At 44.8% G+C, this 16,451-nt stretch overlaps 1 protein-coding gene across 6 annotated transcripts in view; it reads left to right on the top strand.

Annotated features, from left to right (window-relative positions):
• Nucleotides 1-16,451, top strand: part of ARPP21 (cAMP regulated phosphoprotein 21) — a 344,186-nt gene that overhangs the window by 181,740 nt on the left and 145,995 nt on the right. For all 6 annotated transcript variants that reach the window (XM_078688292.1, XM_078688289.1, XM_078688294.1 and 3 more), the window contains one exon: nucleotides 3,020-3,277. In XM_078688292.1, coding sequence (XP_078544418.1) covers nucleotides 3,020-3,277 — 258 coding nt within the window. The remainder of the gene's footprint in view (nucleotides 1-3,019; nucleotides 3,278-16,451) is intronic.

Genomic DNA, 16,451 nt, shown 5'->3' with positions numbered 1-16,451 from the left:
GTGCCGATACTCAGTACCGGTGAGTATCTGCACATTTAAAGCACTGCTTATATACATACCACTTGACCACGCACAGGGATTTCTGAGCTATGGCGTATTGGGATACCCCACCCAATAAGGACTGGCAGGGACGCAGGAGGGCCCCCAACCTTCCTGGAGTCCCCCTTTCAACCAATGATCCCTGTATTTTTGTGAAGTATGGGGATTTCCGGGACCCTCCGCCACACTCAGAAGAAGGGCCTCATCATTGTATGTCACTCGGACAAGACGGAGGTCCTCATCCTCGGTTCCACCCCCTCGGCCTGGGACGACTCCTGGTGGCCGACGGCACTAGGAGCACCACCAACACCCACCGACCACGCACGATACCTGGGGATCATCCTCGTCTCCAAACTCTCCATGACAAAGCAGGTCAACGCAGTCTCCTCCTCCTGCTTCAACACCCTTCGCATGCTTCACAGGATCTTCTAGTGGATCCCCACCGAAACTAGATGGACAGTCACCCAGGCCCTCGCCAGCAGCAAATTGGACTACGGGAACGAACTCTATGCAGTAGCCCAGGCCAAACTCCTGAAACGACTCCAACGCTTCCAGAACGCCTCCGCACGCCTGATCCTCGACATCCCCCGCTGCAGCCACATCACACCCCACCTGAAAGACCTGCACTGGCTCCCCATCAACAAGAGGATAACCTTTAAGCTCCTCACCCAAGCACACAAAGCACTCCACGACACTGGACCAGCGTACCTCAACAGCCGACTCGGGCCCTACACCCCCGCCTGCCAGCTCTGCTCTGCAGACCACGCCCTCACCACTGTCCCCCGCTTCCGAAGAGTGATCGCCGGCGGCAGATCATTTTCCCACCTCGCCGCCAAGACGTGGAACAGCCTCCCCATCCACCTACGGCAGACCGAAGACCTCCTAATCTTCAGGAGATTCCTCAAGACATGGCTCTTCGACAGTAGCAGCTCCCCCCCCCCCTAGCGCCATGAGACCCTCACGGGTATGTAGTGCGCTTTACAAATGCTATGATTGATTGATTGTACATTATGTCACTGCCGCCCGCCATATATGTACTCCTCTCTGTTGATGTGTAGCTTGGTTTGCACTGTGCGAAGTCCTTTACATACATACCTTATTTGTAAACCATATAAATTTGTTATTTCTTTTGCGCACATATGACATTTCGTTCAGAGAACATTTAACCGCCTACGTTGAACGCCATAGCTGTCAGGTCACTGGATTCCTGTCCAAATACACAAAGTCTTTCCCGTCGCATTTGCTTAGCGCGGTTACGTTATGCAGCGCAGACCTTTGTTACATTTCTCACTGCGTGCCTGACTAATGACTCGTGCACGCGCAGTAAACATTCTGAATGGCATTCATTAGACAAAGTGCACGGGGCAGGCAGGTACAACCTCAATACTGCGGGAGCAGATGCAGACAGGTTCTTTCTTGGGCACTGTGATTGCAGACCGCCATATGGAGGGTATACTCCGGTTAGGACACAGAATGTTCTTCCGTTGCATTCAACCATTTGGACTTTTGGGCGAAATTTGAAAAGTGGTATGACTTTCTTTGAAATTGAGAGGTTCTTTCTTATGATAATAGAGTGTCAAAGGAGAGGATCTGAGACAAGCTTTACAAGTCCTTCCCCATCCCATGCAGACCGTCTACAAAAGTGAGAAATGTAAAATAAAGCTCCAAATTGAAAGAAACAGCCTCCTAGCTAAAGTTTGATGAAGCGTCTCTGCAGGCGTCTTGTGGGAGGTTTGTAGCGACCGAGAACTCCTTTGAAATTGCGTTGAGCGTCATTAAATCAAACCCCTGCTGTGAAGAATTTTTTTTGATGGAATTACAGGTCTGTAATGAAAAAAAAATCAAAACACACTCCTTCCCAGTTCCCAGTACACTGGAAAAAGGACACATTTCTTTTAACCTGTTTAAAGGATTTTTTTTTTGTATCTTAGCTGTTTCTTTAGAAGCACAAACTGTCAACACATTTTAGTCCAAATTCTGCAAACGATACTGCATTGCAGTCTGTGCCAGTGCTGCCATCCCAGCCACCTCACAGACAGAGCAGACACCGCCATATGTGGTGCTGCTGATAGAAAGAGTATTTGCAGTTTCTGCTTAGTGCTTTGGCAAGAGGTCTTTAGTTCAATGGTCATGCTTTTGTTTCTTTTCTTAAACTGCAATCTCTGTATATTAAATAACATGTTTTCGAGTTCTTCAAAGAGTTAAATGAATAATGCCGGATTTGTTTAGTTGCGATAGTTGAAAAAAAGCATACATATATTATTAAAAATATTAGGGACTTTATTTACAATATTGATGGTACGGAGCAGCACAGCAACTCACCTTGCTGTGCTGCCATGTGTCACAGGGAAAGGGCAAGAAAGCTCTGTATTTATCCAAAACTGCGCATTCTTGTCCTTTTCCCCTACTCTGGTGCCACTTTGGCAGCCTAAAGCCACCACGGTGCAAGCTTGCCTGTGTTTTTGTATGCAGGATTGTTTTGTATCCTGAGAGGCTGTTTCCTCTTTCTATGTGTGCTGCAGAATGCAGTACACATAGAAAGAGGAACAACCAAGGAGAAATAAAGATATTTCTCCCCGTTATGGCTCCCCTGGGAAGGTGTATCTTTTTGGCTCATTCCCAAGTTTACAAGGTCTTGCAAATCTAGGAATGCATCAAAAACCATTGGAGTTGCGTGGGAACACCCAGTCAATGTCAATGTCCATGGGAGGCCTACCCAGGGTAGAATAACGCAACGCAGCAATTGGTGCTGCGTTGTGTTACTCCAGATTTTTGGAGCCAGGCAAAGCGGATTTACGTGGCTTCTAAAATATGACTTAAGTTTTGTGTCTCTCTTGCACCACATTGTATGGTGCAAACGCGATGCAAACCGGGTCATCAATATGGCCCCAGGTTTCAATGTTTTGAGGAACTCATGTTAAAACTTTGGAATGCATATTAGAGCCCTGTTGATGTTATTGACTGGTTTCATTTTTTACAGAGAGATGATATCACAACACAGTTTTCCCAGATGAGTCTAAGCCGCCAGTCATCAGGAGAAACCACCGACCCACCTTCTGGGCCTGTATACCCGTCACCTATTCTTCCACCACCTCCTCCACAGACTAGCTATGTTATGGCATCGCCAAGTCAGCAAATTCCTCCAGGAGGTTTTGCAGGTGCAGGACCACCAGCCTCCCAACAGCCAATACAGCCGCCACCCCCTCCACAAGGATATGTTCAGCAACCCCCATCGCAGGTATGTAGCTTGTTATTTCCTAAAAGTAGCATGTACAACACAGAGAAGTGCAGATCTGGTATGTATTACATGATTGGTCTTTGTAACTCTCTAATAGATGTGGGCACTGCACAACCAATCAGCCACAACAAAAGCTGCAAGCAGACAATTATTTTTTTCTGGAATGTCCAAGCATTTCCAGCACTTTCATTGTTTATGGAAATTGAAACTCAAGAAAAGTGAGGTGTGGATATTCAGTTGGGAAATATTGCTTGGAGCTAGCTTATAATGATATACCAGCATGTCCTCTGTTCTATGCACCATACTAGATTACCACCCCCTGTCACTTAAGGCAAAGATTTGGATCCAAAAGTTGTACATGTATTTTGCAGTATGTTTTTGATGACATTAATCAGGGCATTTGTATTCAGGTGTGAAGAGGAACTTTTTGGTTTATATTTAATTGACTGTTGTATGTTTGGGGGTGCTGTTGGAGACTACGATAGAAGCATTTGGAGGACTAGTCACTTAAGCTATGATATGGTAGAGGGGCTGTCTTCAAATATAGTGCACTTGCAGGTATTTCCTCTGAAGTCAAACCCCCCAGATTATATCTGGGGGGAGTGGACCCTGGACGCCAAGACAGCTGAGAAGGTTTGTCTATGGATTAAACCCAGATCTGTTGACTGGGTGTGAGTGTTTGATTGGTTCAGATGCTCCGTCCATCACCTCCCCCTTTTGTTAATGGACTAAACCCGGGTCTGTTGACTGGGTGTGAGTGTTTGATTGGTTCAGATGCTCTGTCCATCACCACCCCCTTTAGTACCACTATGGATTTATTCCAGCAATGTCTGTGCGCACCCATGTTCAGGATTGCTCTGTCTTGACATTGTTGGTATACCTTCCACAAGAGGAATATAGAGAAAGATAGCTAAATACATCAGATGCTTACAGACATCTGTGTTTAGTCATAAGATTAAAAGTTTAAATCGTGCCCATAGCCTTTCATCCTTCCGAATTTGATTGAATGATACCACTGAGTTTGGAAAAAGAGTGAACTCAGTGGATCATCTATCTGAGGAGTGCAATGCCATTCGGAATCCCGGAATGAGCGCAGACTAGGGCTGTATGCCCTTTACACAAAGAGATGGTACTGTATAAAATCTGTAATTTTGCTCCCTTAGTTACTTCACAAGTGAGTGCATGTGCACAGCATGGAAATACAGAGCAGTGGTTCTCCAACTGCAGTGTGTTCCTCTACTGGTGCCTTCACGGCCCATACTTGTGGGAGTCTTAAGGATCATAGGGCCGTCACAGCCACTTCAGCGAACCTGGTACCTCTTCTTTTTCCACTATGCACGTGAAGTTAGTGGGCAAGTGCATGTTTGCAGACAGGGCATTTTTTTTAAAATTGTTTCAGAGCCACATTCAGCAGCTGTGCAGCTTCATAAAGAGCCCGTTGTACAGTGTTTCAAAACTGCATAGATTGTTGTACTAGGAGATATAGAAAGCAGTTAAGTTTTTTTCGGCAACCCATTTATTCCAGTTATAGTATCATCTTAATTGTTTTAACTTCTCTAGGTGCAAAGTGTTAATCCTGTGATTTCTGTCTAATAATTGTGTAATCTGTCTGCTAAATTAGTTTTCACTATCTTGGCATGCTTTATTAGCATCACAGACATAGAAGCTGAATACAAACCTCATTTGTTTTACATCCAATCCTCGAGGTAGGGTCTGTTAATTGTATGGGCCTTCAAATGTATCTTTATACTATGTGTTAGATAGCCTTTTTAATTATTTATTGTAATATGTTTTTAAAAGGTGTCATGCAGCAGAAGGCTGCTTCAGAGCAAGCTGGTTTGAATGAGGTTATTGGATGCACCAGAGTAGCAGATGCTGTGGAGAGACAGGGGAGGTGGTGTGTTTCTGGTGGACTTTGATAGAGCAGCTGCAGGGAATATTATTACATCAAACCATTTATATCTGCCTGGCGAAATTCCAAGAAAAATATGGTTGACTGCCTCATACTAGTGGCAGGATTGTATTCCACAAACTGTAGAGACTAACTCATATGGATCAATCTAAGAACTTCCCATCGACCTAAGGGAAAATCACAGTGGGCGTGTGCGGAGGACGGCCGGGGGCCGTCCTGACCACGCCCAGTCATAAATCACCCGCACCACGGCGGAATTCCTGCCGCGGTCAACGGGTTAAAGAATTCTCATCCACCAGGGGTACCCGTGGTGGCATGCCTCATCATAGAGTACCTTCACGTTCCATTGTGTAATGGGGCATGCTACAACCTGTAAGATGCATGGGAGCAGTTTGTTGGAAAAGAAATAGGGTAGTGAGTGGGGGTAGGGTTACTCTTTAAAAACACCTGCCCATTAGCCCTAACGTATTTACATCAGCATTATGTAATAGTTGTGGATTGTGGTAGTATCATCGGTCCTGATGAAACCCACGAGCATTTGGAAACATAAGTGTCAGAAACCTTGACCCTAAGAGGAAGTATGGGTAACTAGAGCCCAGAGATTTCCTATCTTTTCCCATATTTAAACATACAAGCTGGCTCTCAGGTTAAAACATTAGGGCTACGCAATTGGGGAGTGACCTTCTGCCGACGGTGGAAGAGTGGGTGCGGGACTTAGACTGGTGCCAGAGGGCGGAGAAGGTTATCTATGGTAGCAGGGGTTGGCCCAAGAAGTGGGAGAAAATCTGGCTGGCATGGAGGCGATACAGGGGGGATTGGATGGACACCCAAACTGATCCGGCGGTGGGATGAGGGGAGGCTTGCTAATGACCTTTTTTTCTTTCTGTCTGAGTGGTTGGGACAATGATGTGGACTGCCTTGTGCATTTAGAGCGCAATCAATCTCAATTGAGGACAACAAGTGACATCCGAGGGGTGGGGGGAGGGTGAAGTGTAGGGTCGAGAGTGGACAGATGGGGGTGGAGAGGGTTTAGTTAGGGGTATTGTAGGTGCCTAGGTACTGCAAAATGGTTCTGTAGGGGTCTGATTCATGGGCATAGGCCCCATTTGTTACTGCTGAGGAGTGTTTCACTTAATTGTATTGTTCATACTGCCAATGATCTTACGACGTAAACTGATGTGCATTGTAATGGAGTGGTTTTTGTAATAAAAATACTTTTAAAATAACCATTACCTACCAGGCAGGTATTTTGAAAGAGTAACCGTACCCCCACTCACTACCCCATTCCTTTTCCAATAAAGTGCTCCTGTGCAGCTCACAGGTTATAGCATTCCCCATTCCGCAATGGAATGGTAAAGACCTCTATGATGAAGCATGCCATCAAAGAGTACCCTTGGTGGGTCAGAGATCTTTAAAGCAAAAGGATTCTTTTCCCCTTAGGTCAACAGTAGGGTTCTTAGGCTGATCCAATCGAGTTGGGCTCTACGGTTTGTGTAAAGTTCTGTGTTAGGTGAGGGTGAGCCCATGCTCTACAGCACCTCTTGACTCTCCTTAATTTGTTTAGAGATTGTAGTTCTGCATTAAGCTGGGGAGAGTCTCATGTCCGTAGCTATGAGGCACATTGTGGATGAGGCACAGCATTTGCACTGTGAGCTTTTTTTAACATTGAACTAGTGAAAAAAATAGAGAATATAATTTTCATTTTCTATGTGAGGGACAGGTAGGAGAAAGGGTTAGGAGACCAGGGTCTATTGTTAGTATATGCTATCACCCAATTTATTTCAGTGTACAGTTAAAATTAAGGCATTTGCTTCGAAATATTTACAATGTGATTTCTGAGCATGAAGCTTGAACCAGTTCTTCTGTCACTGTTAAGCATAAACCCAGGGTTAGAGAGCCCAGATACACTACTTCTCATACAATGACACAGCAGGCACTCCACTCATCCAAACCCAGAACACCTGGAAAAAATGACAGTGTCTTTGGCATAAGCTGTCATATAGTCAATCATATCATCATTTAAGACTTTTGAAAGGCCACCATGAAGGACAACCAAGATGGGTGAAATCAAACGGTACCCCAAATACCTAAGGTAGATAGATGTGAGTAAAATAAATAATCATTTTACTTTTGCAAATTTCACTTTTGTTTTTTAAATTGATAAACTAACTAATTTCCCTCATCTATTAAACCAAAGCCCATACCTGAAGAGTGGTATGAAGTAGTCAAAGCAAAGGCACTAAACTTCTTCATCATTGGTCGCAGTCTCATGGTCATGAATTCCTCTCTAGTTCAGTATTGGTCCTGTGTACCAAGGAGGTCCGATGAGCTGCTATCAAAAGCCCCTGAGTTCTATTTCCATAAAGTTACCTATGACAGAAATGCTCAAGTCTCCTATTTAATTCACATGTCAAATGCTACTCACCACAAGCTTTAAGACCAATTTAAACAGTTACTAGGCTGATCCAATACCTTGTATTTGTCAACATGAGAAATAATGTTGGTGCCCAGTTGTATCAGAATGCATATTGCGGAATTATAAATTGTCAGCACAGAGCTTCCAGAGTTGTATTTGGTTAATCACCGCTGTAATATCTATTTCATTCTTTATTAGGCATATCACTTCAAGCGCTTGTGAAAATAGTAGACATGATCTCATTACTCTTGCTCAGTTTACTTTCCAGTCTGCCCTGATTATCTCGACGTGCATTGTTCTGAAAAGGCCATCTGCTCTTTACTTGTTCTTTTACGCCTCCATAACACCCCGCAATGGATTTTTAAAGCATATGTCTTTGTCTCCAGGTTTATTTGACTTTCATGAGCTCCCCCAGGCATCATTGCGTGAACCCTCCCCGCCAACCTTGCCTTCCGAGCGCTCTAGCGCTTGAAGATGCATCTGCCCCTTCAATGAATATGGATGAGGCGGTGAGCACACACCAACTGTCCTCCCTCCCCAGTGTAGCCAGGCCGAGCCACCGACACCCTGAACAGGTAGCCATTCATCATATTTAATTGACTTGAACATGTTAGACACCTCAGATCAGTAATTTTTGTTGTCTTGCCGAAGACTGATTGCTTTCTTCTGCTCACCACCTAAGACCCAGCGTGTCCCGTGGGTAAGGCAGAAGAATACTGAACGTGATTACTGCCATGAAATCAGATGCACAGAGGGGCTGTCAGCCCATTTTCCAAGCACGCATTTCCATTTCAACAATTGTAACTTAATTAGTGATAAATAACTGCCTTTAAACCACAGTTTAAGAAGCCGGATCGTTAGTCGCTTGGCGCCTCTTTTATCACCTCCCGCGCACCACATTTGTGACAAATAGGTGACGGCTTTATCTGCTGTACTCTGTGTAAAAAAAAATCTATAATTGTCATAGCGCGGCAGTTCCCAGTTTCTAACACCCATTTGCATCGCGTTTGCCTCGATGATGGTGCTTCAGCCTCCGCAACACGTTTGCAAATCCATGGCAACTGTTGCTACTTCAGAGGCAAAATTAGTACCAACGCTTGCGACGTGAAGGGATGCTAATCTCGAGCACATCGCAAATGTGCTGACATTTTGAGACAAAATTATTGTACTACCATTTGGCCTGACATATACAGTTTCTTAAGTGTGGCTCATGCTGCGTCTCTAATTAAGAGTTCCCTTCTGAAAATGTTCCGTAATGAGCAGTTTCACATACCGCCTCTGCAGCCGCGAAAAAAACACACTCAACGATCGTTGTGGATTCCTACAGCATCTGCACTACATTTTACGAAGCTGCTTAAGGATATCTGGATTAACCCCTAATGTGCGGAATTACAATCAAGGCAAAGCAGGCATGGTTCACAGAGGCCCACATACACGTTTTTTTTCACAGTGAGCCAGTCAAAGTGCCTGATTCACCAAACATTGAGGGCGCGCCAGTATAGCGCATGCATTAAGTCGCAACACTAGCATCCTTAAGTGGTAAGAGGAGGAGAGTGGCACAGTAGCTAAAGATGCCAATTTTGGAACCTGTGGATCTAGGTACCCGCGGCACTTGGCTCAACTTCATGTGACTCTGAGCAGAGCCTCCCCGTGCCTAAAAATGTGAACTGTGTTTGTGTAATCCCCACTTAATGTGCACCATCTTGGAACACGTCTCCTTACCTGTGCAGCGCTCCATTGTGTCCTAGGTAGGTATGCACGGTACCCACACATGCATGATGAGATTGGCAAAGGGTGAAATGTCTGTGTTACTCATACGGGAGGCCTAATCTACAACTTCAAAGCATGCAGAATTTCAGTTATGCAGTGCAGGTGACATCTAGGGATATAAAAATAGGTGTTCTTAGGGATTTTGACAGGAAAAAGCTGTGCAAATAAAGGAAAGAATACGGGTGTAAATGTTAATGATAGCAATGCATGCACTTATCTATTCTAAACTTCCTGAATGAACCAGGAATGCATGGTGCAAATGGTGTGCTCCAGTGAACCACTATGCTCTATTTGCAGATGGTGCATAGGGAAAGAGAAGATATTTTACAGGAGAAATGTTGTCCATGAGTTAAAGAAATCCAACAACTCTTTCTTTTTTAATTTGACTTGTTCCCTTACCCTATGCATGGAAGTCCTGCAATACAAATAGTCTTCGAACAGTGTGTTAGGGAAAAAAACTCAGCACATTTCTGCACATTTCCCTCAAGTACACCTGAAAGATTTGTAACAGTCATACATTTCTGCATTTTGTAGGTTTATGCCGCACATTTTAGCTTTATTACTTGTTCGTTAACCTGGTTCACTGAGATCCAGTTAGATCCAGTAATATAGGATTCTAATGCTGATAAAGCTGTGAACTTTTTGTATGTGTTAGTCGTACATTATGACATTTGGCAAATCTTTCATAAATATGTTGATTTGGGCGGCATGTGCTCAATAGACTGTGCATGACCATCACATGCTCCTTGACATTCAGCTACATTTCAGATGTGCAGTCTGGCATCATTTTATTCAGTCACATACAATTTGCCAAGTGTAAATTTAACCAATTCCATAGAAATATCATTACAATTTCGATGCCAGACATCACAAGGAAATTTCAGAGTGAGATATAAGGTAAAGCATTCTAACTTTATCTTTATTTAGGCTGTATATGCTGCAGAACCAAATTGATTTCGGGCACAACAATCATTAAGATTAAGTACATATTGATTGCAAATATATACATAGTGATTGAAGGTACAATTAAATAGAACATGGCTCAAAATGGATGTGGGAGATAGTATCAGGCATGTCCAGAAATCAATCTTTAAGTATAGAATGTGGAGAGACAAAGGTAGATATTCATGATGAATAATATTTGGAGGTAAATTAGAGTAAGTACAAGGTAGAAGAGATCTCAGCCTCAGCTTGACTTTGGCATTTTTTAATAGATTTGAATTTAAATTGAATTTAAAAGAATTTCTAAAGCACACGTATACCAAGCGGTTCCTTGGCGCTGGAGGATGCTAATACCACGGGCAGGAGATAGGAGCCTAGGACACAAAGGCTTGCCGAAAGAGAAAAGTTTTAAGAGCGCCACGAAACTCCATATAGGAGGTAGCTGATCTCATGGCAAGCGGGAGAGTGTTCCAAAATGAGGGGGCCAGGACAGAAAATTTCAAACCTCCCATTCTGCATTTCTTAAAACGAGGAACCGAGAGAAGGCATTTAAAAGAAGAGCGCAGCTCTCTGGTAGGGTGGTAGGCCTGGATTGCAGAGGAAATGAAGGCGGGGGCCGTCCCTGCACGGGCTTGAAAAGTCATACAGTCCATCTTAAACAGGGCCCGCTCTTTAATAGGTAACCAGTGTAGTGCTTTAAGTAACGGGGTGGCATGATGGAATTTAGATAAGCCATAAATCAGGTGGGTGGCCTGGTTCTGCACCAGCTGCAGGCGTTGAAGAGCATAGGCGGGAACACCGTTATATACGATATTCCCGTAGTCCAGCCGCGATAGAATCATTGCCATAAGTATCAATTTGAGGGCCGGAGGAGAGAAAAATCTAGAGATTGTCCGGATAATGCGGAGAATGAAAAAACAAGAAGAAACAACAGAACTAATCTGGGAGTGAAGTGTGAGATGTTGATTTAAAGTAATACCTAGTGTTTTAACTGAGGCTGAGGGAGAGGGGGGGGGAACCAAGGGAGGAAGGCCAAAAGGTGGGGGACCAGGGGTTGCCGCTGCCACCGGTCAAGACTAACTCAGTCTTATCCGGGTTGAGTTTGAGTTGGTTACAGCTCATCCTATCCCGGATAAACAGCATGACCGTTTGAAAACTGTGGATACCAGATGGTGAGGAGGAAAGATTAAAAATTAGCTGGAGGTCATCGGCGTAGTTATACACCGTGACCTCCATCTGTTGCAGTGCAAAAATAAGGGGAAAGATATACAAATTAAACAATAAAGGGGAAAGGGAGGACCCTTGTGGGACCCCGCATTGCACTTTACAGGGAAGGGCAGAAAAGTCGGCCAGATGGACGGCCTGGGTCCGGTCACTCAGAAAAGAGCCGAGCCAGGCCAGTATCGAGCCCCCCAAGCCCGCCGCCTTCACACGGGACAGAAGAATGGAATGGTCAACCGTGTCAAAGGCGGTGGACAGATCTAAAAGGACAAGGGCCTGAGGGGTATTTGTGTCCAATCCCTCCCTAAGCTGGTCCAAAACGGAGATAACAACCTACTCGGTCGAATGTTGAGGGCGAAAGCCAGACTGGCAAGAAGCAAGATACCCACTGTCTTCCACAAAGGAGCTGAGTACCTTGGTGACATGGGACTCGAGGACATTGCCCAGGAAAGGAAGGAGAGAAATTGGCCGATAACGTGCGGGAAGAGAGGGGTCAGCCCGGGCTTCTTTAGGATGGGAATAATAGTAGCCGCTTTATGAGGGGTAGGAACTATGCCTTGTCTGAGGGAATCATTCATAAAAGTAAGGGGAGGTAAAAATGAATCCGAAAAAATTTTGCTCAAAACATAAGATGGGCAGATGTCAGCGGGGAATCCTGACTTAACACGAGCCAGGAGAGGAAGAAGGGTTTCTTTAGCCAATGGCTGTACATGGGTAAGGGAAAACCTATTGGGGGGAGGCTGGGGGTCACAAAAGGAAGGGGACGGGAGTGGTATGTTGGCCTTAATCAGAGAGACTTTCTCAATGAAAAATTCGTTTAGAGAGTCGCACAAGAGTTGAGTGGGGGGAGTTTTGAGGGCTGTCCTGTCAGAAGAAGCCAGCTCCCGTACAGTGGCAAAAATTTCTCTAGGCTGGTTCTCTTCGGCTGGAATCCTTTCCGAGAAGTATTCTGTCTTAGCCTGGAGGATGTCCCTTTTATATTAGTTGAGGACTGCTATGTAGCGTGTTTAGGAGATGGAACAATAAGTGCACCTCCAAGCGCGCTCTGCTTGGTGCACCTCTAATTATTTTGCTTTCAGACCCGGGGAGAACCACTTATTGGCATCATGGGCGCGTCTAACCGTGACTCGCTTCATGAGGGCCACTTGGTCGCAAGCCATCGACAGCTAACTGTTAAGCGTGGCTACTTGCGGCAGAGGGGCAAGGCCGGTTAAGTCCGGACATGAAGTAGACAAGGAGGCACAAAGGGAAGGAATATCCACTTTACTCCAGTTTCTAGCCCAGGTATTTCTAGGGAAGGAAGGTTTTTTTCCTAGGCTGAGGTCTAAAAAGAAGGAAATCAAAAAGTGGTTGCTTGTAACATTCCTAGGCAATAATAACAATGAAATACAAGAAAGGTTGTAAGGAAAGAGAACATACAAAATTACTCTATTAAAAAACTTATATTTTAATGTACATTTATCATAATTCATAAAAACAAATTATACAATTGTTGCAAAAAGAGATTAAAACATTATAATTAAAAGACAACGATTTACACAACTAAAAAAGTATATAATTATATCAACACAATTAGTAGCTCGACGCGCGTTTCGGCGTTAGAGGAACGCCTTCTTCAGGAGCCACAAATGATACTAAAATAAAGGAATATAAAAAGAAAAAACATATCATATTTCATTCTAACAAATCATAATTAAACAGTTAAAAACGAATTACATTTTACTTAATTGTATGTTCATTAGCCAAGACAACATGTCCTTAGCAAACAACCTTTCTTCACAATTTATTCAGTATATATATTATATACATATAGACCAGCGAAAGATAAAGCATTATATTGGAGCAGCCACATTAGATTCATATGATGAACGGAAACCTATCAATTCAACCAAAGGTGGGATTGGAAAATTAAAAAAATTCAGACCAACATAGGAATCAGATGATGTTGTGAAAATTTTTTGAGCTAATATATGCTCACCTTCTATAATAATTAGAATAGTAGTTTTTCTGATAATGACATCAATGTCTTCTAGTGAGCCGTATTGCCAGAATAATATGGTATAATCTAAAAAGGTACAAACGGAACACATATTTAATTTATAAATGTTCCATAATAATCCCTCAACTTTATCATCTAAGATGCTATCTCCAGGGAACCTTACTCACCTCACCAAGCGTGATGGATAATTCACTAAAAAAAAAAAGGAAATCAAAAAGTGGTCAGACCATGCACACGGAGTGACAGAAGGGGGGTGATCGCAACATTGATGGTCCAGATTTGGTCCAGGGTGTGGCCATGACAGTGGGTGGGGGTATGGACGTGTGAAACAAAATTGAGACTAAGTAAAAGATGAGAAAAGTCTCTGGACAAAGCACTCTCTGCCGAGTCGTTAGGCCAGAAGTTAAAATCCCCTAAAACTAGGACCGATGCGTTATTAATTACCAATGTGGCCAGTAAATATTGGAAGGCAGAAATAAAACCGGGAGTAGGCTGGGGTGGGCGGTAGACCAACACACACGTGATAGGAACCTGGAAAGAAACAGAACGCACTACTAAACAGTCAACGGCTAGTGTGGGAGGAGAAGGGAGGACCTGAAAGTGAAGTCCAGCTCGGGCAATCAAAGCCACCCCCCTCTCATCTTGCCCCCCGGCCGATCAGCTCGGAGGACATAGTAGGGGGGGGGAGAGCTGCCAGCACGTTCGGTAGTGAGTCTGGACGAAACCAGGTCTCTGTTAGAAACAACAGGTCCGGCTTGTAGGAGTCCAAAAAATTATATAACTCCGATTGATGTTTTGCCGCTGACCTATTGTTCAAAAGAAAGGCCGAGATGGTAGAGGGAGAGGAAAGACTGGGCAAGGAAAGGGGTTGGGGAGGAATAATAAAGGAAGGAGATAAAGCAGGCAAGGTGGCGGGAAGGGAGGAAGAAGGCGTAGCACGAGCCACACCAAGTTCCTTGACCCGTGTCAGAATGACAGGGTGGAGTGGCCAGGAGTCCTGCTACAAGCAAAGTTGTTTAGCAGAGTAAGAAAGGGGACGGACATAGTGGAGTGCCTCTTGCCCCGGCCGGCCGCGGACGGGCGCAGACGGGCTTAACTTAGGCGCAACTTCGTCGCGCCCGCTGCGCACGTCCGCTGCGCGTGCGCATGGGGGTGGGCTTAAATGGGGTCTCGAGCGCGATGTCAGGAGCGCTGACCCAGCCTACACTGCCCTCCCAAGATGGTGGCCTGCTAACCCCGTCAGCCCTCCGAGTAGCGGCACACTGCCGATCCGGACCGGGGCTAGGGGTGCAGGAAGGTGGAATGGGGAGAGGCAGCAGGTGAGCCCAGTAAAAGATGCACGCAGTTAAAATGAACACAACACCGTTTTTTTTAAAATTAACAGGAGCCCAAGCGCCGCTACAGCGTCCACCGTCCCGCTGCCACTAGGATTAGTGTCCGCTGCGCGTGCGCATGGGGGTGGGCTTAAATGGGGTCTCGAGCGCGATGTCAGGAGCGCTGACCCAGTCTACACTGCCCTCCCAAGATGGTGGCCTGCTAACCCCGTCAGCCCTCCGAGTAGCGGCACACTGCCGATCCGGACCGGGGCTAGGGGTGCAGGAAGGTGGAATGGGGAGAGGCAGCAGGTGAGCCCAGTAAAAGATGCACGCAGTTAAAATAAACACAACACCGTTTTTTAAAAATTAACAGGAGCCCAAGTGCCGCCACAGCGTCCACCGTCCCGCTGCCACTAGGATTAGTGTCCGCTGCGCGTGCGCATGGGGGTGGACTTAAATGGGGTCTCGAGCGCGATGTCAGGAGCGCTGACCCAGCCTACACTGCCCTCCCAAGATGGTGGCCTGCTAACCCCGTCAGCCCTCCGAGTAGCGGCACACTGCCGATCCGGACCGGGGCTAGTGGTGCAGGAAGGTGGAATGGGGAGAGGCAGCAGGTGAGCCCAGTAAAAGCTGCACGCAGTTAAAATAAACACAACACCGTTTTTTAAAAATTAACAGGAGCCCAAGCGCCGCTACAGCGTCCACCGTTCCGCTGCCACTAGGATTAGTGTCTGCTTGGTCTTGGGACTTGGCAATCATTGCAGCAGTAATTGGATGTCGTGGATTTCTTTCTTCATAGTAAATAGCTAAATGTATAAAACATGAAAGATGACACATGGCTTGTGATGTCCTTACCTGGAAATCATTTTGAAATGTTTTCTAGATGTGATCCTTCCGACACAGACCTTTAATGCATAATTCAATATACTCCTTTAGCTAGAGCTTCCAAATCCATACATTGGTTCTTCCACATATGTGAGCATGGGTTTCCCATGGCTTTTTGAATGTAAAATACCGATATAGCAATACTATATATACATATATTTTGATTTAATTTACTGCTAACAAGAATCTGTCTAGTGATTAATAATGGCAATCGTCCTGAACTCACCCTAAAATCAAGTTCAGTGGCTCACTCTCCTCTTGATGTTAACCCATCGCCAGAGTAACATTGCCGGAGAATGTGCCAGAAAATGTGCTGCAAAACGTCTATTTTTGGCCACATGATTTACATAACCTTACCTCATTAGTTGGTCCTCCATGCTGCTTATTGCTAGTAACCTCTACATGGTAAAACTCAGCTGTGCTTTGGGGTCTTCTATTGTGATTAGAAATCAATATTTTGCCGGGAATCGTAAGCATTGCATTTGGTGTTTTCTGCTATAGTTTGCATGGATGTTGTGTGAGTTATGAATTGTGTTCCTAAACATAACTTGCTAGTGAAGTGGTCATGTTTTTTTGGTTTTAATTTGTAACCATCGTTGCTCTGTGTTTTTTAAATGATTATTTTGATGATGATTTCTGATCAGTAAAAGTATTGTTTCTCTCGGTAAATTCTGTTTTTCGCATGTCAAGATCACTCTGCTATGGTAAACTGA

This window comes from Lissotriton helveticus, chromosome 4_1, assembly GCF_964261635.1.
Source record: "Lissotriton helveticus chromosome 4_1, aLisHel1.1, whole genome shotgun sequence".
Lineage (NCBI taxonomy): Eukaryota > Metazoa > Chordata > Amphibia > Caudata > Salamandridae > Lissotriton > Lissotriton helveticus.
Note: the sequence above shows the minus strand (reverse complement) of the source record. Positions and strands in the feature narration are given on the sequence as shown.